The sequence below is a fragment of the Athene noctua genome, chromosome 2 (assembly GCF_965140245.1).
Source record: "Athene noctua chromosome 2, bAthNoc1.hap1.1, whole genome shotgun sequence".
Taxonomy (NCBI): Eukaryota; Metazoa; Chordata; class Aves; order Strigiformes; family Strigidae; genus Athene; species Athene noctua.
The window spans coordinates 138,586,565-138,608,953 of record NC_134038.1 but is presented as its reverse complement, the minus strand read 5'-3'; the positions used below and the strand labels follow the sequence as shown (position 1 = coordinate 138,608,953).

Below are 22,389 nucleotides of genomic sequence, written 5' to 3'. Positions count from 1 at the left end.
GCAAAAGAACTCAGTGATTGAGCAAGAACAATACCAGACAGACTACTACTAAACTTCAGAGACGTACAATTTTCCAACCAGAACCACGTAGAGCACATGCAGCAAGAATAATACCACTGTTAAAAAAACCCCAAACAAACCCACAAACAGGAGCCTTTACAAGTACAATTAAAAATTTATTTTTCTCCTTCTGCATTGAAGTGAGTACATTTTTACACATGACAGTATCAGATGATTTTTTTCCTGTCACAACTAAAGGTTGTAAGTTTATTTTTCCTTTGTAACAGTTCAGAATATCAGCAGGGAAATAGAAAAAAAGAAGAAACACATAACTGTGGATGGTGTATTATCCAGCACCTCTGGTTTTCCTGGTGGGCTTTTTTTCCTTAATATAGGCTTAGACCACCCCCACCCACCCCAAAAACCCACTCACAGCACACTTTTGGCAGAAGTCCCTGAATATACCTGCCCTCCCCCCCAGACATTCAGTACATTTTAGAAAAGAGGCTCAGTGGCACTTTCGCTTTAATATGACTTCAGTAATGTTTTGAAATACAGTGCATCAATACTGCAATTCACTTTGCTGTAAGGCTAACTTAGACATAAGGCAAACATCACCTTAGCTCTCAAACATTCCGTAAGATACCCTTAGTACATACGTCTCTGTTAAATGCAGAGATGCCTTGTTTCCCTTCCTTGCTTTTCCTCCTGATCAAAAAAGCAATTCAGAGTGATGGTGTGCTATACTCATCACAAATAGCAAGGTACTAAGAAGTTAAAAAGAAACAGCAATGAACAGTATTCACATATCCAATACTTATTTCCATCACTTAAATAATTTTATCTGCAATTACAAAATACATACACTTAAATATCTTTGTAAGAAATAATCATCTAAGATATCACAGATTATGATTTGCTTTTGATAATCTAACTGCCCTAATTCTGGCACAAAGATATACCTGGACAGTGTTACTACCTAGGATGTTTTCCTACTATAATTAATTTTCTTAAATATACAGTAAATTCTCTCTAGCTATTCTGACAGATAGTGCAAATAAAGACATTCTTTGGGTCACAATTTTAAAATATTACTGCCAATGCTATCCTCAATATTATTTTAGTAAATGAGTAACAAAATATTATAGGTATACACATTTTCTAACATTTGTTTAACAATGTGTTTTTCTCAGTTACCTCAGCTTAATGCAGATCACAAAAAATGAATAAGCTACAATACTGCTCACCTATCCAAAAGATATGTTATATTTATACTTAAATAAATATATTTATAAACCTATCAATAAGTTCCCCATTGCTTTCCATTTATTGTTATTATCCAATGGCATACTACAGCAAATCATAATATCAAAATATCTTGAAAGACAACAAAGATCACTTCAGAAGTACTGCTCAAAGGCAATGAAATAATGCTTTGAGAACCTGTGCACATAAGTTAGGCCTACATAGATCCAGCACATTGCATAACAGAATAGTTTACACTTTTAGAAAGTCAACTACTGCTTTGCCCTAGCCAGAGATAAAAAGCTTATCTTAAATATTACCTATCATAGATGTGGCAACACAAAACAGCCCTGTTTGCTATCTAATGTTGCTTGCTGGTTTTGCACGTTTATTTGAAGTTACTGACACCTGATTGCTAGTTCCATTAGTGGTATTTGTTGCAGAGCCATTCACAACGATGTAATCAACTTTGTTTTCCAATTTCACGAGGCGTTGTAAGATATCATCCAGAAGAACAGCAATTGTTCTCTTAAGATCAGCTAAAAATAATAGAAAAAACAAATTAGATATTATTTACTGTATGTGGAAAAGAACCACTATTTCAACATACTGACATCTTAAGACTTGCTATCTAGGCTTCCCACTGTACTTTCTGGGAAAGAGTACAGATTAGTATATAAGTATAGAATTAAATAGCTGCTTAATTTTTCTTTAATACCATGCATCTGTTATTTTAGGCAAGGAAGATATCGCCATAATAGTGAACTGTGAATGAAGCCAATTAAATATTCGCTTATAAGAACAAAGCCACTAGCTGGAGCATTAGACTAGTGACTATCCAAAGGCAGTATTTCAAATCATCCAGAGAACACCACTAGAATACCCAGCTAGACACCTTTCAGCCTTGGACAGCAACAGAATATATTTTAAAAACTTTCCAACGTGAAAAAGGTAGTTCTTAATAGCTTTACTCTAAATAACCGATCTATCCCGTAGAAAAACTGCTATGAGAAAGTATCTTACCACTTCTTACACAAGCTATAAATCAGGAAAAAAAAATAATCCATAGATTTAGGCCTATATTGATTAAAAAACAAGAGAAGGGACAATAAAAAAATCCCCATATTCTGGAAAATAAAAATAGTAACAGACCTTTCAACAAAAGCTAATTACACTGTTGTCAATGTTCATATCACCATCTTCTCTCAGACTGGGAAAAAGTGAACAAACTTACCAGATTTTACAAGGTGTTAAGACACCAACACACACAGATGCAGACACACAAACACACTCTCTCTCCCACTCCCCTCCCAATCAGTTCTTAACTAACCAGAAAAAATGGGAAGAAAACACACATGTATGTAAGTGAAAAACAATGAGTAACCCAGATAAAATGAAAACACTGGTTGTATATTAAAAAAAGAGCCACACCTCAAGTCAGTCCCTCCCTCTAAAATTAACTAGTTCTTGTTTAGTAATGTCATCTTTGACTAAAATAATTTTTTCTAAACTGCTTTAGAATTTGAGCAGATCAGGGTCTGCTGTCAATGACACTCTGGGTCATGTACCCAGGAATATCATTCTGTGCTCAACAGTCTGAGGGAAGGAATTGTCTACTCAAGCTGCAAGTCTGATAATCAGCATGTAGATCAAGAGTTGGCTTAATTTTTTTTATTACCTTCAGACAAAACCTGTGAAGGTAAATCTCATTTGGAAATACATTGTAAGACTTCTACAGCAGTAGAAAGCTGCAGTACACAAGGGGTTTTTAAAACAAATTACACAGAAAATTACACAGTAGGGGCAGGAAATCCATGAAGACAAGAAAAGGGTGCATGGGAAGAAAAGGGGGAAGGAAAAGAAGTAGTCTCTTACTGTGGTAAAATGTTAATGAATTAAAAGAATTAAAGGCTAAAACATTTTGATACTGTTGCTTCTCCTCTTGGGTTGCTTCCTGCTCATCTTGCCATCACAGACTTGCCTTCCTGTTCCTGAGCAGCAGCAAAAAGAATTCAGACACATTTTAGCTGTTCATACTCTTACCAGAGCGCATCTTACTACTGGTAGAGCTCAGCCTTTTAAGGACTCCTTAAGAAGGAGATCAAAGCACATTACTATAAATCTTCACATATATTTGTTTTTAAAAAAGTATTTCCTTTTTAAGACTTGTACCACCCTTATTTCCAGAGATTTTTTTTTTTCCTTTATGAGAGAACACAGGTACTTTCTCCAAACCTAATCCCTAAGTGACTAACTAGAGCTCATCACAGCCTTCCCTCAAGAGAAGTTGCAAGGGACCAAAGAGTTAAAACTGTTAAGACATTTCTATAGTTTTTCTAAAAAGATCTCAGAAGTATAATCTCAAAACTATCTTTTCTGTATTTCAGAAGACAGGCACAGGCTCCAGTAACATATTATCAGTGAATACTGGAAACATACTCATCAAGTTAACAGGTAAACTGGAGAGATATGATGCAGCAAGTATCAAAGGCTCTAGAGACAAAGAACCTTGCCTCTAATGGCTACTTCTGAAGCAAGGGGAGATTCTGCTAAATTCATACTTGCCTTGCAGTCTTAAGACTGCAAACTCAACTCGTATGTTGCTTTCTGCTTCTTTTTCATTACTTTGGGACAAAAATTAAAGAAATACAAGCAGAAAGTCAGCAATGAGGCACAAGAATACTGAAGTGAAGACAATCTAAAACTTCATCCTCATATCAAGCATGTGCTTATTCCTTAATAGCTTAAGGTTCAGAAAAAGCACAACGGTACTGTTAATCCTGTAAGTAACAGTAGTCATATACCTGGAGATATCTAAAAAATTATTGGAAAACAAAAGTCTCATGTCTCAAGCTTGATTTTGCATCACATCTTAAATCTTCAGCTTCAGTGAATAAACTAAAATCAAATCAATTAACACACTTTTTTCTCTTAAAGAGCAGTATATATTATTTAAAAAAAAAAAAAAGTGTAACTTCACAGGTTTTAGGAAAATAAGATATTTGAATCACTAGGGTGTTTTTTTCCTCTTACCATATCCTGCCATAGAGGCTCCAGCACCACCATTCATTAAATTTTTATTTTCTTCTGCCAGTGCTTTGACATATCTTTTACTTAGATCTAGTATTTGTCCACGCAACTCGGCACTGCTTTGGCGTCTTGGATACTGGAAAGTGTAACGTAGCAACATCAAACCCCAAATGATCCCAAAAACTAGTAAAAACATACTCAGTCTCTGGGACATATTTTTTCTTGAAAATGTTAGAAACATTTCTGATAAAGGCCACAGGCGTGTCTTAATTTCAAGATAAGTAATTGAACTTGGCTCTGTCAAATTATGTTACATATTAACCAGAAGTAAGATTTCTATGAAGTGAAAAGTCTTCTGGCTGGATCATCTTGAATACATCTCATGTTTTAGTTGGTCTTGATTCCTGAAATTTGTAAAACATCACATGGTTATTCAAAACTGCTACAGTTCTTGAGATCAAGGACAAGTATGTTTCCAAAAGCAGCATACTGCATAATCTAGCAAATAGTTGTGGATTTGTATCTGCTTAAAGGTGCAGCCATCTTTATCTCACCTTTTATTTACAAGGTTTCCCCTTCTTATTTTTACTGATTTTTATTCTCCACAAATCAAAACTTTTATGCTTCTACAAATCACTTTATTTTAAATACCATAATTTGAACTGACATTAAGCTCAAATGCATTTAAACAAAACGCAGTATCTAGAAGAGACTTGTAAAACACTTATATGCAACATTTTAATGAGTTATACACATGTATCTACACACAAGGAAAATATCTTGTGAAATTATTCACTTCATTCTTATTCCTCAGAAGCATAGGGCAAGTATAAACAGATAAAATGAAGAACAAAGTTTCTTGCTAGTAAATAATGAAACAAAACCAAAATTAACCAGCACATTGCAACCACTTTTAGCATTTTACTACCATTTTTAAAAAGTCTTACCATGGCAGCCAATTCTGATCCCTCAGTAGATTAAGGCTTCAGAAGAAAAGCAAATGGTATGAAAGCTTCAGCAGTTAAACAGCAAATGTCCAGGCAGTTTGAAGCAATATGAGTCAGGCATCTTCAGGGAGCTCTGTATTGGGGAAAGGCGGGGGGGAATAAATAAAACAAGGTGCAGGACTAAAGAGACCTTCATTTTCACATAGAGTGTTTGAAGTTCAGGCCTTCAAGCCACATGCTTTTAAAACATAAATACATTCTTAAACTTAACTTGAAGCAATTGTAAGGGAAAAAAAATAGAATCCGTTTCCATTTTATTACAAATGCATACATTTGAATGCCCAATAACCGATTTTAACATACTTTTTAAAAAAACTTGGTAAGAATCTCACTGAAATGTGTCCCATTTCTTGTGTTACAAGACAGTGACAGCAGATGTTCCAAATTCGTCATATATGTCTATACATACATATTTACATATGTATCATTCTCTCCTTCATTTTTCCCCCTCAAACAAATCCAGTCTTTTCAGTCTCTTTACATGTGTATACCTCATATTTCTCATTTTTCAGCTCCCTCAAACTTCCCCAATTAGTCAATACTTTTTTGAGAGGGAGTTTCTATTATTTAATGTAGTCTGGATAAAGGTATTGATTTTACATAATAATTATGTTTCCCCTGTTATTCCCCACATACTATCTGACATGAGTGCTTTTCAGACTCAAGTTACACATTTAATAGAGTTTCCCACTAGACTTTCTATAGTGGTACTTAGGTCTCCGGTTTTATTAGAATATCGAGACTGAATTTTTTATCCTGCTTAGCACTCATTTAAACATAATGCTGTCTCCAGGGTATTTTTCATTGCCTCTGCTGACCAGTTCAAGCAGCCTTACGCCAACACACCATGGTCTGCTGCAAACACAAGTGTCGCTGCCAGCAGTGTTCTGAGCTGTCTTTGTCACCTTTCACCTTCACTCTTCAAATAATCCTCTCAATAGGCAGTCCAACATGACTGATTCAAGAGGCAAATTTTCTAAGTGCTCTAAAAACAACATGCATATCTAAATTATTCTGAATATGATCAGCCCAAGCCAGGAACAATATTAGGACATGGACACTGAAGCAGCTGTAAAGTAACAAGTTATTGTGTATAAAATGACCTACAGTAACTGCCAGTACACAAAATCTTACTTCTACTGTTGGGTGTACTAATGTAAGTGGCAATCACAAGTCACTGAATGAGGAAGAGCTTACTTCACCTTCACTGTGGGATATGACCATGCACATGGAGAGACAGCCAACATGCAAACTTCCCACTGTAAATTCAGCAGGATGTACTTTGTTCAAAGAATGTGCTTATCCCCCCCAAAACTGATTTTAAGACACAAAGTTGTCATAAGTACGTAAGAGAGAAAACAATAAAAACTTATATTCTACAGTATCAGCACAAATATTTGGAATTGTGTGGTTACAGATTTCCTGAAACAGATCCTCCATAAACTAACCAAAACTTCTTTTCCCTAGCTCTTTGCCAAATCCATGGCTCTGCACTCAGCCTTTAAAGCATACACTGCACATCATTATGCATCTATGTATTCCCTGAGTAGTATCAAATATGATGGAAAACATTTACCTATGAGGTCCAGGAGTAGGGTATTCCCATGATGGCTCAGAAGACCAAACAGCATCTCTCAAGGAGAGACAAGTTTCAATCCCTGTTCCCAGAAGTCTACAATTTATATTATTTTAAAAATTGTCTGAAAATAAACAGATAGATCTTGCAGAAATTTAAATTAAGTTCAGCTCTTCACAGATCCCCAGCCATATCTCATCCTGAAGCATTTAGACAATATCACTACAGAGCTTTGGAGTGGAAATAACTCTGCCATCACGCTGTAAATAAGACCACAAGCCAGGATAAGAGTCCTAGCCAAGAGGAACAGATTGAATAAGCTCCCGCCAAGGAGCAGTAGGAATTGCAGACTAGTTCTTTACCATGTACATTTGAATCACAGTGTACACGCTGACTACTGAAACTAATGGAAATCAAGGACTTAACCTGCTGGGCAAATGGCGTAACACCCAAATACTGACACCAGGCAAAGGAACTGGGAGTAAGGTGTATCAAAAAGACAACTATTTCTACTTGTCACTTTCCCTACACATTTTTAGAGGCCATTCCCCCTTAATGCATTCCAGTGTAACTGCAAAAATTCTGGGGATTTGGTCTCCTCTTTCTTCCTGAAGCATGCACTTCTAGCAACCCATAACACGCTCCCTGTGAGACCCTTCCAAGATTTCAGTGTAGAGTAACAAAAAAAACCAAAACCAAACAAAACAAAAAGAAGCAAGCTTATTATACCCACATGATTTGCAAGTAGGAAAAGGTTATTAGAGCAGCAGGTATACATATTAGGAAGAAAAATAGCACAGTAAGATGGATGGATGGGAATATTCTTTCACTGCTTGTTGCCCTGAAGGGTCAACACTACTGTACATGAACATTAGAGTTTAAACAAAACTTGTCCTCAGAATGGATCTTTGTTTTCAGTAATCCAGAAGTAGTATCCTGTCACATAACAGCATACATGTAAGAAGGAACAGTCTCTTCTAATCTTTCTTCTCCCTCATTCTCTCAACAACTCCTTAGCCACTGCTTCCTGAGTAGGGGTAAAAGGAAGCCAAGACTTCTTTCCTTATGCTGACTTAGTGGGGGTAGGAACCCAGGGTTACCACTCTCCCAACCGCAGCTGAAGGGCTTTTTTGGCAAAGGAAGACAAAGCACTGCAGAGAGCAACAGGAAAAAAGGGCACATCAGAGCTACACCTTGTTGGAATTCGTACCATCTCTCACCACAGGGACTGAGACAAAAGGAAGATGACCATGAAGATAAAGGAGTACTGCCAGGATAAAATTTGAAAATCTGAGGAGTGAAAGGAAGAAACCTAAAAACTACAATCTGAACAAACAAAACCCCAAAACAAAGAAAAAAACAAACAAATTCAAATAAAACAAAACCCCTGACTTGACTGCGACAGCAAAATGGAAATCCAAGAATTCATGAAGAAGAGAGTATCTTCCAGGTAATCCTTTCAATTGGCAGCCTGAAGTGACTAATTCAAGTGGCAATTTTTCAAAGTTCTTTAAAATCAACATGCATGTCTAAATTATTCTGAAAATTACAAGCCCAAGCCAGGATCAACATTAGAACTTGGAACAACATGGAATTCCTGAACAGAGCATCTGAGACAAGGTTTGCCTTTCACAGACATACAAAGAGTTTGGTTTTCTTCACTGCTGCCACTGCTGGTTATCCAAGAAATATATTGCAAAGCTTGCCAACGTGGATTTAACATTGTCCAGCAGTACCACAACAAACACTGACATACATCTGGCAACGAAAGCCATGAACTAAGGCACTCATCCTCTCCAAAATAAAATAATCTCTAGCCTCTGAGTGGTATTCCAATATCAGTCATATATAAATTATATTACTGAGTACATGAAAGGAAAGGAACAAGTGCTAAAGACAAAGCAATAGAGAATCCATTACGGTCCATAATAAAGCAAAGTTCTAGTATCTCTGATGCTACTTCAACAGTAGCATCCAACTTCAGTTTGAATACTGACCCTTCTTCATGGAAACCAGCCCATACTTACTAAACATCATACTTGAATTTTGTTGCACAGTCTTTCTCTGATTCTACTTTACTTGTTCCCAGCAAAACCCAGAGATTATATTCATGTACCACACAAAATGCCACAGTCTATAAGGCAAAGGAATGCCTCACACATCCTCTGAAACAATCTCAGGGTATCACAAAAAAAAAAAGGCATACTCAAACCCTTAAAAAGTAACAACACACCTTACAGCACTGTCAGTTCTGCTAGTCAGTCAGCTCATGGAAGACTGGTACATATTTGTCATTGTTTTTCTAGTCTGTCTGAGAGATCTCAGCCTTCCTAACCCACTAGAAGTAGTTATTGACATCAGCAGGGCAAATTTAAAACTGTGATGTGCTGCTGAGATGGTGTGTACCTTCTAGTCTGGAGAAACGTACAGGACAGATTAAGATGATTATTTATAAAATAAAAAGAAAGCAGCAGGCCCATCAGGTATTTTTGGTAGTTATTAGTGAGCAGCTTTATCAAAAAAACTAACAAAACAGAGTCAACAAGAGGTGAAGAATAAACTGAAACCTGAGAACCCCAATCCATTCCAGGATCAAAAAGACTTTAAAGATAAAGCCAAGAAAAAGAAAATAGGGTTGTTAACATGCAGTCCAATAAAGCCACCTCTTTGGTTTTATCTTTTGAAAGGTAGAATGCCAAATACTGAGGTAGTAGCTCCTCAGTGATACCCTAGAGACTTATATCGGTCTCTAATGAATTAATATATTAAGAAAGTAGCTTTGATAAATGACAGCTTTACTCAATCTATTACTTATCACCATAATTCTTATCTGCTCCTCACTGCCAAATTATGATCAACAAAAGCGTGACACAGTGAATTCAAAAGCAAGTCCAGCTTTGCAACCAATTATTAACAGTATAAGCACAAGAAGTGATGTATCAAGACAAAGATTTAAAAAAAAAAAGCCAGATATAGTCATGGGAGACTTCATTTAACTACGAATAGATGAAGGGGAAAAAAAAACCTTGTAACAGAAGATGGGAGACAGAAATTAGGACAGTACAAATAAAAACTGACATTAATAATTGCTGTAAAATAATTGTACAGTACAAAATTAGAATTTATTACAATCTCAGTGGGAGCTTAACAAGTTTATGAAATTGTTAAGGATTTAAAATTATATCTCTGAGAAATTTCTAATAAATTCATGGTAGCAAATATCTCTCAGTACAGTGAGGGTACTGTATTAGTAAACAATAAGCTGTGCTGTAAACAGGCATAAGAATACCTCACTGCAATAGCCAACAAACATTTCAGGATGACAGAAATTACAGGGCATTACAGAATACCTGGCAGTATTTCCACAGTTCTATCAGCTCTATCCTATGAGTTTTCTTTTTTGCATGTGTAAATGTTTTCACATTAGTTTTCTTTTTCGCTCGCTCCCCCAGCCCATTCACCTCTGTGGCCTCCAAAAATCTTTTGTTTTCTGATCTTTCAACAGAAAACTTTTGAGCATCATGGTCACTCAGCCGACAGCCATTGTGCTCACCATTCTGAGAGCAGACAGGCTAGTTCTATGCTATTTGGAAACCTCCTGGCACAGTTGCTGTGCAGCAATGAAAATGGTAAGTCTAAAGAATGACTGACAAAAAAAAAAGCATAGAACATACTCACTGACCAATTAACCTTTGAAGACAGGGACAATGAAATAAGCACCTACAAGCCCAGAAGCTACAGGCTTGGACTTTTTTGGAACACAAGAAATTATGTTTGCATTCTGGTAATTTGCAGTCTTAGGTGGCTATCCATTTGGCAGTAGAAGAACAATCTGCATGACACGCAGCTGACAAACAGGTGCCCAAAGAAGTTAAGTATATCCTGCTACACAGGACCACAATTCCTGGCAATACACAGAAACTTCAGTTCTCTGTTCCTACACATAACACTAATTCCCTTTAATAAGTCATCTTACCTACATCATTCATACTTAAAATTGGTGCCCAAGGAAGAATCGCACTCCTCGTATTTTTAAGAGCCCATGAGTTCTTGAAAAGATGCCAATAAAACTATTCTCCTGTACTGGTGACTTCTGCAAACCAACACTGCCCTTTGGTTCCCAGGTTCATTAATCAGGTTCACTCAGACAGCTGCACAACGCCATAAAAGAGCACAATATTCTACTCATAAGCAAACAATTAAGAGAAATGCATGTCCCCAGACAAGTGAAACCATGTTTGAGCTGTCTTTTAAAGAGATCAGTTTTCAGCATGTTAAAAATTCCTATTATTGTTGCTGTAAGTTTGGTTAACAGAAAAAGGTCACCAGCAGAGATGGAAAAGAGGATACCTTACTGACAAAATGTGATGCCTATGTGCTGAAGAGACTTGAGGGCCTTTCGAGACTTCATCATAGATCAGTTAATAGAAGAAAGAATTTATATTAATACCTGTTAGACTCAAGAGAAAAGAACAGCACTACATAACACACTACCATCTTAAGAATAGGTAAGAATGCATATTTCTGGAGAAAAAAAAAAAAAAAAGACTGCCATCAGTATGACAGCTGCTGGACTGCAGGTTTTAGCAGTTCTGTACCACTTTTGGAATGCACTGCCAAAGGAGTCTGCCTAGTGCTTGGTGTCTTTTCCAGGACATCTATCTTTGTACCTTCTCCCACAGCATATGTTCCTTCATTCCCTGCCTATGCATGCCCTAGACTCGCAATTACCAAGGAATGCTGAAAAAAAAAAAATCCCTTTGCCTTATGAGTACCTACCTTTCGTGGAATACCTTTAACGGTATTCTAAGTGAAATCATAGAAAGATACGAGGTTTAAGGGAATAGCAAAGATGGTTACCTACCAAGAATACCTATTCTTCTACAGTGCTACAATGAAGAAGGAAGAAAATCTCCTTGTGTGCTCCCATCAGTCCCTGTCTCAATTCATCCAAAGGATATCAGGGTCAACAAAAGTCACAGCTCACCAAGTGGACAGATACAGTCACTGCTGCCAAGCTGCTGGGACTACCTCAAACACATCTTAAACCAGGAACAGTTTTATGTCCTAGAGGCTTCTAAGAACAGCACACAATCAAATGGGTTTTGTAGCTGGACTTTGAGCTCAAAACAAAAACATATCACTTGAGACTTGAAAACCCACACATCTCGTTTACAGTGGCGCTGGCATAAAATCATCTGAGTGCCCAAACACTAGATCACCTTTTCTATTTCAGTATTTTAGAAATAACGGTGATCAGCTTCTATTTTGAATACATTTAGTCCTATTTGCATTGGTTTTATTTTATACTTTCTGCCAACAATTATTTTTATTTTGCATTAAGTTAAAGGAGTCTGTTGAAGTACTTTTTGGTACCTTAAAGTATCCCGGCTGTTTTTCAGCTCCCCCCCCCCCTTTATTTTGCCTACTACTGTCAGTGAATGCTTTTAAAATAAACCGACTATTTAAAAACAGAAATTCTTTGTTCCTTGCCTGTGGCAGTCAGCCAAGTTTCAAGATTCTGAGAGGGGAAATGACTTGGCAGGGGTTGTGAAGAAAATTAAAGAAAGCAGATACCAATGGGGACAGTATATTATACTTGCTGAAGCTCCCCTCCTCCCACTGGGTCCATCTGGGCCTCAAACCATTTCTACATCTCTGTATCAGTTTCTTAAAAAAAAAATGAAAATCATCTCAGCTCCATTCCATCTGGGACACTTTTCATTTTTTCTTCAGGCTTTTTTTGCTGCCATTCAGGTCACAGTAGGACCCTTGCTGATAAGAACCACAGTTATGACACAGCATGAGGTACTTTCTTAGCTTCTTGTTTCCCAATAAGTTTGCCACAATTTTTTCACTGCGGTTAAACATGAGACTATGTCAAGTACTCACCTTGCAAAGACCTAACTAGTACCTTTACTCCCTTGTGAAATTTCACAGCTGTATTTGCATCACTCCTTCCAAAGCCCCCGTGACTCAAACTTCCTTCTGATATGACAATGATTAACTAATTTTAGTTAGATTTACAGAGAGCCTTACCTGTAAGATCATCAATGTAAGCTACTAAGAGCGGGATTTTCACTGAACATTTTAAAGAGAACTAAAAGCAAGGGGGAGGTGCCATTAAAGAGAACTAAAAAGAGAGGGAGGAATGGGGAGTCAACTAACAAAGTGGTGGCTGCAGTAGTGGAGAGATTGCCACCGCAGACCTGGCCATGCATGTACACACAGTGAAGCATCCACACAGACGCTACTCCCGTAGAACAGTGACAAAAAAAGGCTTGTACCACTGGGGAGAGAAGAATTTAACTTGCCTGGTTTTATTTCAAGAAACCTGCAGAATTCAAACTGAGTATGGATGTATGCAAGGTGTCCACCTAAAGTACATTTCAGCAGTAAAGCTACAATACAGACTGGGCTTCAGATTCACACTCCCTCCTGGGAGGCTGATCCAGACAAAGATTTCAGAAAAATAACACTGGAGGCAATGTCAAAGACAAGTAAGTTCTTCTACATCTTTTATTATTTCTATATTGACTTGTTGGTTTATCTTAGCATAGCAGCAGTTATAACAGACAGTAGTTAACCACAGCACCACAGTGGTGTGCACTGCAAAATATTTTAAAGTAGAAGGTATCCAGAAATTTAACTGGATTATTTATACCACAGTAGCCTCTTATTTCTTTGTTATTACTGAAGAGACTAATTTCAGTGGAATAAGTTTTAAGTCCTCTTGTCTAGGCCTCTAGCCTGGGACCTATTTTACATAGGCACAGAACCCATTTAGTTCTGAGAAATCCAAAATTAATATTTTAAATTAAAGGAAAATGGTAATATAAATAATTTCTTGTAAATTTGACAATCATAAAAGAAAATTAAGGAGGCCATTAATAATGCTCAGTTGAGGAAACTCAGCCCACCTAATAGTACAAGCTTTCAGTCACAGGTGAAAGAGCTTGTCAAAAAACAAATACCATATAAAATACATTTTAGCAGTAAACTTGTACCAGCACAAAACACATTCATTTGAATGACTGAGCTCCACAGATTTTTGACAGCTACTGGAAACAATTTAATGGCTATTTTTGACACTAGTCTTCAAATATGTTGACTACACAGCTGACAATTTAAGCTGACAGCATGCATTTATCCTACTTATAGTTTGGGCAAGATACAAGAACTAGTGCCCTTAACTATTCTTGGAAGAGGTACAAGTGATCATGAACTCCAGGGGAAATATTTTACTTTTAGCAGCTAAATGACATCCAATCCTCAAGCTAAATCACAATACATGATTAGCTAATACCAATGCCTCCTTCAAGAAACTAAAAGCCAAAAGGAGTCTCTAAAATCAGACTACAAAAGCGCTTTTTTTAAAAAAAAGGAAGTAGCTTGATTTACAACTACAAAAGCTTTAGGAAAAAGACACGTTTACCAGACCAAAGGAATTCCAGCACAATTGCTTAATCCTCTGGCATTCTCAGGTACCTGGAATGAATTATTAAACAATTATATATTGTTACACATATAATAACAAAAAGAGGCCAGAATAATTTAGGCTTTGTGCACATGGGTATCTCCAGCAGTCAAAACGGGAACAAAGCTAGCAATAAATTTCCACATTTGATCTAAAATTGCAATCGCTCCTCTTCTGACACTAGAACAAAATGCTACTTACACTGTATTAACATGTTTATATCACCTCCTTTCTTTGATATTCTCATGAGTGAAACAATTCATGACATCTGCTCCAAAACAAACACTACATTACAATTAGAACAAATCACATGCATGCTTAGCTATTATGTTCACCACGTTCATATTCTGAAGGTTCTGTTAAAACTAAAGTCACAGTTCCTGCAGAGCCCACTTTTCAAAATGAAAAGCTGTCCCCCCCTTCACACACTGAGGGAACAAAACAACAACAAAAAACCCCAAAACAAAACCAAACCCATAGTTTTAACCTCACTGAAGGAGGTTAAACCTCACTAAACCTCACTAGGGAAACTCCACATCATGTTGTAAGACATAACAAAAATTCTCTCTGCTTTGCTTTGTGCACACACACACACAGAGAAACTAAACTCCATTTTAGCTGTCAGTATCTTTTAGATGACAAAATACATAAAAGAGAATTTACAGGATGCTACTATGTTAGATTATGAAACTGAAGAGAAAGTTTATTAATAATGAATGATTAACAGCTACAGAAATAAAGTAGACATAATAGTAGGTTATAAACACAGAAATTTAATGGAAGATTAAACACGTAGTTAAAATATCAGAGGTTACATATAAAAGGAATTTTATTCTACTGTAAGAAGGAAGCATTATTCCTCAACTCTTGTTTTCAGGAACTTTTATAGTCTCCTAAAATTAAAACAAATGTTTTGCCCGTTATTTTTTTATGCAAACCTGTCAGTGTCATAAGATGACTCAACCTAACCTTATTAAGGATCCTGCCTTTGCTTGAATATGGATTAAACAAACATTTTTTTCTTCCAAGTTCCATCACATCACCGTAAGCATGCTTTGCCTCTCTGAAAGTTAGGGTCCTTACAGTACAAGACGTCAATCTTGCAGAGTCACTGCAGTCATAGTTTATGACAGGAAGGCCACTGCCACTGAGGAAAACCAGAAAACCCTTGTTTCCTTCGCTGCTTCCTCACCACCCGAGACCATGGCATCACAGCCCGGGAACGCGGTTATCCAGCCGGAGGGCACATTTAGCCACGGCGGGCAGCAGAACACCCCCACCCGTAAGAGGGGCCTGCGGTAACTCCGCCACAACCCACCAGAACGACCCGCGATTCTACCAACGACCACTGCTCGCAGAGGAGGAAGGAGACCGACCCGCGGGCAGCACGACCCGCTGCGGAAGGACAAGCGGAGGGAAGGAAGGCGGGGGCAAAGCTGATGGCTGCACAAACACCGGCGGGGAGGGGGCAGAAGCACGGCCGAAGCCGGAGGGAAAATAAACCTGCCCCGAAGCAGGGGGCGACCCGGAGGAGGAAAACACAGCGGGGCGCCCAGGCGAGATGAAAGCCTGGGCTCCCCCGGCCGCCGCAGCCATGCTGCGGCCACCCGGTTCCCCGCCTCGCCACCCGCGGCCAAGCCTGGCGCCTTCCCCCGCCCCGTGTCCCCGCACGGACCGCCGGGCCTCCGCCACCCTCTCGCCGCCCCCACTCAACCGGAGACCCTTCCTCCCCTCTTCCCCAGCCAAGAGACACAGCTCCTCCACACCCCGCTCCGGCGGGAGGCGCCTCAGGAGGACGGGGCAGAGCCCCCCCGGCAGCCCCGCGCTACCTCCGCCGCGGGCCCGCTCCCGTCTGACAGCCGCCGCTCGCCCGCTCCGCTTCCGCCCGCCTCGCGACACGACACCGCGCACCACCTGAGGCCCCGCCCCTTCACCCCCGCCCGTCCCGCTCAGGACGGCTGCCGCACGCCCCACCCCCCCGCACTGCCTGGGGCGCATGCGCGGCCAGTCTCCTTCCCCCCCCCCCCTTCTCCCGCCTCCTCGGCGCTGAGGGGCGGCGGCGGCCGGTAACCGTGCCCGCTCCCGCTCTTGCGGGCGTGGGGCTTGGCTCGGGGCTAGGAGCCTGGCCACGAGGCCTTCGCCCGCACGCCCGCCCCTATGCGTTGTCGGGGGAGCGAGGCAGGCGGTGTGGGGGCCCGGAGGGCGATACGTAACTGCAGGCCTAGTAGTTCTTCCCGGAAACGTCCACCGCCGGGCTCCAAAGAGGAGCCCCCCGGGAAGCTGGAAGGCAGCGTGGCCGTGGCTGTTAATTCCCGCTGACGTCCCTAAGATTGCCGCCAGAAGCACAAACCGGGAAAGGTGTCGCTTCTGCCCTCTAACGGCGTAAGTGAATTGTGACTGGCCTCGGGAACGAGTGCTGGCACTCAGGTCTGGTGCAGGGGCAGTTTGTCCTCATCCGTACACTCGTTCTTGCAACCCGCAGCTGCGCCAGCTGCACTGTTCGTGGCTGGGACAGTCTATAAACTCCCACCGTGATAATCACGTCAATAAAATCCTCTGTGGACGTAGGACTGTGCTCAGGCCCTTCCTTGCAAGGTGATACTTGAGGGAAGTTGGTATCAGTTAACTAAAGGTGAACATAAGGGCACGTTCAACAGCTTCAGTGTTGCTAAGGCTCTGGAGTACCTGTTCTTCACCCTAGCTCAGTTCCTTCAGGATTGTCCCTGCTTAGACAAGCTGAGGTACCAGTTGCACATCAGATGTTGCAGTTGAGTGTAGGGGAGGGTTCTGTTTGCAACGTTGCATCCTCTGTAAAATAAACACAGGCACAGCAAGCGTTGTCCTGGTACCTTGCTGATCCCATCACCACTCCACCTCCCCATCGGTACCCCCACACCTGCATTGCGCTGCAGCTTTCCCTCTCTTCCAATGTGTGTCGGAGGCTACCTGGCTTCTCTCTGGTTTTCAAACTTTTTTTCTCTACGGATTACGTGGAGGAAAATTCGATATTTAAATCTGTTGCTCTAACAGAAAAAAGGATACTGATACATCAGAGGGTTAGTGGTCTAGACCTATGTAGGTAGACAAAACTTTTGGCAGGTGGTATCATGTCAGCCAGTGAATCAGTTGCATATAAAACTTTTCTAATGTTGACTAGTTTGCAGTCCCTTATTTCAGAGTCTTGTGAAATTGGAAATATTTTTTTTAATTTTCTTATTGGTCTGGAAAATATTGGTGTTCAGCTGAGAGTTAATTTAAATTTGAGAATATTAGGCAACTGTTGAAGTGGATAGAAGGCTGTATCCCCACAGAGAATTCAGAAGAGGCTGCATTAAATGAATGATGCATTTATTTAATTATGCAATCCATCCCATGGACAAAAGTCTTGCTATATTATACAATATTGAATGAGGACAGGCAAAAAAAACCCCCCTGAAATACTTGGTAAGTAAGCTTTTGAGTGAACAGATTGACTGTATATTGTGCAGCATCAATAATACTGTTGCTAGAAGTGTTTTCTAAAGCAGAATCACCTCATCTGTTTCTGTGGGTATTTTCTCATCAAGATTTCCTCTTTCAAGGATCAAAACCAGATGGTCTGAAATGGACTTCACATAACAAACATACTGCAGCTATTTGCTGCCATTTATTACTGTACTATTTGCTCAGTGATTAATCCTTTATTTTCACAGATGTGCAGTGAACAGCTGTAATGTCTTTGCAAATATAATTTATATGGTATTTAGAGCTTATAGGGAGAGAAAGGGAAATCTGTCAATGGTATAATCACAGGAAGATTTGCTTGTGGAGGTCACAAAATTTTATTAAGAAATCTGTCTCCATTATAAACATACCCTCTGTTGACAGGAACTCTCAACTATTAATAACATTCTTAGTTCCTATTGCCTGAAGGCCTCATGTATTTGGTCATCTTTCATGAACATGTGTCTCACAATATTATGTGATTTTTTTCCCCTTATCCAAGATGTGTGGTAAAAACTGTACCAGAATGTAATATCTTGTTTCTCCTCAGTGACAGATGAAAATCAAACCTTAGTGTTTACATGGGCCTTATATTTGTGGGCAATAATATTGTCAGCATCATTTCAAGGGATAGATAAAAGCGCAGGATTACAGGAGTAAAAACTGACCGTGTTCTGTATTATTTTTCAAAATCTAAAAAAGCAAAACTAAATTGCTGCTGCAGTGTTGTCTTTATTCCTTTCTCACACCCTTCACTATCTCTAGACTGTCCTGACATTAATTTGCATAGCTGTTGTTGTCTGTTTCAAATATGTGTTAAGAATTTCTTTTCTTGTAATACGTTTAAACTGCTTAATAGTAATGGCTAGAGAATCAATATACTTTGTGATCAGTGTGCCTGCTGCCTTCTTACTTAACGGATGAACCCTCTAATCTGTGTACATAGATAAGAATAGATGCAACCTTATACTTGCCTTACTGCCACTCCTTTTTCTCTCTCTTCCTGATCCCTTACCAGTTATTTATAACCTTTCACTTTAGGAAATGGGCCTGGTCTGGGCCCATTTTTCCCCCCAAAGTACATTTTTTTCCCCAAATTGTGCATGCTGTATACTCACTGCTGCATTAAAGGTAACACTATATTAATATTGCTCGAAAAAACTCCATAAGACATCCTTGGAGTACATATAATTGTGTCATGTTAGTGTATCCTTTAGGCCATCTCTAGCTGTTTTCTGTGTTTGAACCATCATCCATTTAGTAGAGAGGCTCCCAAAGATGCAAATCAACTTTGCAGTCTTACTCATAAACAGTGACAGCTAAAATGTACTGTCAAATAATAATTGTACTTCAGGAAGCTACCATGAAGTTATTGTAGAGGACGATGAAGGCGTAAGAATTATGGGGGGGGGGGGGGGGGGAAATGGTGAAGAGAGCTTGTAGTTTTCCATTTAAAATGTAAACTTGATTAGACTTTTTAAAAAGAGGTATTTGTATCAGTGATTGACATTTTTTATTTGGAGTTTAATTGCCTGTCATGGTTTGAGCCCAGAGGGCAGCTGAGCACCACACAGCCATCCACTAACCCCTTTCCCCTTCAGGATTGGGAAGGAGAAAATAAAGAAAAAGGCTCAAGGAATCGAGATAAGGACAGAGAGGGATGTCCCATCCATTATGGTCACAGGCAAAAGACAGACTCCTCATTAGGGGAAGAAATAAAAGATCACTTTAATTCAAACTCTTAACAACAACACTACTAAACAGACAGAGCGGGACAGTGAGAAGCATTACCACATCTTAGAAACACCTTTTCCCACCCCTCCCTTCTTCCGGTTCAGTTTTGTTCCCCATATCTCTACCTCCTCCTTCTAGCAGCACAGGGGGCAGGGAATGGGGGGTGCGGTCAGTCCTGCCACTCCTTCCTCCTCAGGGAGAGGATTCCTGGCATTGTACCCTGCTGCAGCGTTGAGTCCCTCTCACTGGAGACAGTCCTCCATGAACTTTCTCTGGCATGAGTCCTTCCCACAGGCTGCAGCCAATCCCATGTTGCTTCAGTGTGGGTTACCCCTGCATGTTTGAGTCCTCCGCAGGTCGTCATCTGCTCCAGCGGTGACCCCCATGGGTGGCATGGGGGGGGTCTGCCGTCTCACCATGGGGTACAGGGGGGCTCTGCACCAGCGCACCTCCCTCCCTTCTCCTCCTTCCTCCCACTGGCCTCGGTGTTCGCACAGGCGTCCTCCTCTCAACTCCCACCACTCCTCTCAGGTTCCCCTTCTTAAATACATTATCGCAGAGGTGCAGCACCATTGCTAATTGCCTTGGCCAGAGGTGGGTCCAAATTGGAGCCAGGGGAGCTTCAAAAACCTTCTCACAAGGGCCACTACTGTAACCTCATTCCTGGTACCAAAAGCCCACATCACACAAACCCAGCACATTGCCAGAACATTTTAGGATCACAGCAATGAAAAAATCCTGCTAGAATAATGCAAACATTTTGAATGTGTGCATTAATATTAGTGTAAGTCTCAGGAGTTGGAATCACAATGTGGGCTATAGCTAGATCTTATATACATACATGTTAACAAAAAGCATATTCCTGTCCTATAATCTGAACTTTTCCCTCTCTTTCCTGTTTGTTTGCTTTTAGCATAACCATTATGTCTTTTCACTTGGTTCTTCATATTGCATTTTTTCAGTGATCCACCTTATGGGAGAAGACTGATAAGCATTTTCTTCTCAGAATTTAGATATGCCCTTCATAATTGTTCCCTTTTGTTCCTGGAGTTAGATTATAGGCAACATCAGCCAGGATCAGAATCAGATGACAGCAGAACAGTGTGCGATCTTGCAGTAGAATAAGTGCTTTATTAATAAAGTTACACTTGGAAAGGGAGATGAGCAAATCCACTGGAGCTGAATGGAGTAGAGCTGGCATAAAAAACAGATGATGACATGGATTCAGAATCGCTTTTGGAAAGTGAGACATTAGCAGAGGCTAAAACTCAGGCCAACCTGAATGAAAATTTAATTGTAATTAAACAAGAACTGGCTAAGGGCTTGACTAAAACTTTAGAAGTAACTGACATGCAAGAAACTTTCAGCCAAAATGAAATATTTTGCAAGCTTAGAGGACAAGAAAGCTTTTTCCCCAATACTGTTTTCTTTACCACTGTGAGCTACTTTACTCTTCAATTGATTATTTACTCAAGCAAAAAGAGGAAGGGCTGGCATGTACAGTTCCAGCCTTCCATTTACAACAGAAGCAAGAAATAATCCAGATTTATGGTCGAGGTAGGAAGCAACATGAACCATTTCTGTAAAGACGAGCGTACGTTGAGGGTTTGTTAGAACCTCAAGCTGTCTGTGGATGAGCAGTGTGAACACGGCTTCTCTGCCGGGACACCTTGCCAACGGGGCTGTGCTGCCACAGCAGCTGCCTGTGACCCAACTTCACGGGCTGTGGAAGAATCAACCAGCGCTGCGGACACGGCTGTTGTCTAAAGCCCCAGGAGCGTGCTTCACGTAGCAAAGGGATTTGATTTCTGGGGAACCATCTCCTGCCTGTGAATCACCCACTGGGCACCTCATTCCTTTCTGGGAATGCTCACTGCCATGAGCACTCTGTTAGGCAGGTCATTCCTTGGTGACAACCATGGCGAACTGAGGGTAACCAGCCTCAGCCAGCACAGGAATTGGAGCAAAACCAGCTTTTCAGCCACAAAGAGAAGCTTCTGCCCCTGAAGAATCACGGGGAAGACACAAGTGGCTGAGCTTTCTCCTGCCACTACCAGCAAGAGGGTGGGAAAGTGAGGAGGCTGCTGCTCCTGGAGAGGGCAATCTCCAGCTGCAGCTGCTCGTCACCCGTCTTCACCTGCTCTCCTGGGTTTCCAGTACAGGCAGAGCAAGTCTGGCTGTTTGATCATCTGGAAATTTTCTGACCTAAGGAACCACCTATTTGGCCCCGGTGCTGAGCTGCCTGCAAGGTATGAGCTGCTCTAGTTATTGCTCTGTGCTGGAGGAAGAAGTGCCAAAACCATACAGGGTATGGAGGAACAGGGAAGCCCTTGTCATGTGACTGAGCAGAAGAAGATAAGCTTTCCAGTAAAACGCTGGTTAAAAGGAAATTCTCAAGACTGCAAAGTGAAAATTTAGGCCTTTGTTTCCTAGAAGTATTCAAGACAGAATCACACGGCTTCATTTTAAAATTTGCATAATAAAAGCAACAAATGTTGAATAACTATTTGCCATAACAAAACACCACCTGGTAACGGAGACCTAAAGGTATTAACTTTAAAAATGCTTTCCTTCTTCTTTCTCAGAACCCCAGAGAAGGGGGGCGGGGGTTAGACGGCGAGAGGCGGGAAGGAGCAGCCCTGGCGGGGGGGCGGGGCAGCCCCTCACACACACCTGACGACGGGGCGGGGCGGGCAGCCCCACCCACTCGCTCCCCACCCCGCCCCTCCGTGAAGAAGAGGCTGCGCATGCGCAGAGGGGCCCCCGCGCAGCTTGTCGCAGCCGCGCTCGCTGTCCCGCCGGCGGCGCCTCCTTTGTGACAGGCGGGCCGAGGCGGG

The 22,389-nt window shown here is 40.6% G+C and overlaps 1 protein-coding gene across 5 annotated transcripts; it reads right to left on the bottom strand.

The window, feature by feature from the left end:
• Positions 1 to 163: 163 nt before the first annotated feature.
• Positions 164 to 16,625, bottom strand: CCDC126 (coiled-coil domain containing 126). Of its 5 annotated transcripts, none has more exons than XM_074900419.1 (5): positions 16,165 to 16,234; positions 6,859 to 6,982; positions 5,223 to 5,355; positions 4,279 to 4,679; positions 164 to 1,784 (listed from the first exon to the last, which is right to left on the bottom strand). In XM_074900419.1, exons 4-5 carry the CDS (start codon positions 4,514 to 4,516, stop codon positions 1,603 to 1,605), a joined length of 420 nt encoding a protein of 139 aa, XP_074756520.1. In that variant the 5' UTR covers positions 4,517 to 4,679; positions 5,223 to 5,355; positions 6,859 to 6,982; positions 16,165 to 16,234; the 3' UTR covers positions 164 to 1,602. The 5 variants fall into 5 exon arrangements, with proteins under 5 accessions (XP_074756520.1, XP_074756521.1, XP_074756519.1 ...); XM_074900420.1 differs by lacking the exon at positions 6,859 to 6,982 and adding an exon at positions 14,294 to 14,346 and having other exon boundaries at positions 16,165 to 16,225; XM_074900418.1 differs by lacking the exon at positions 16,165 to 16,234 and adding an exon at positions 14,294 to 14,341.
• Positions 16,626 to 22,389: the final 5,764 nt, after the last annotated feature.

Bases quoted from the DNA above. Each gene is read 5' to 3' on its own strand.
- CCDC126 (XM_074900421.1), bottom strand. From the start codon at position 4,516: ATGTTTCTAACATTTTCAAGAAAAAATATGTCCCAGAGACTGAGTATG. The intron at 1,785-4,278 runs GTAAGAGGAAAA...TATTATTTTTAG, and splicing joins AGCCTCTATGGCAGGATATG to CTGATCTTAAGAGAACAATT.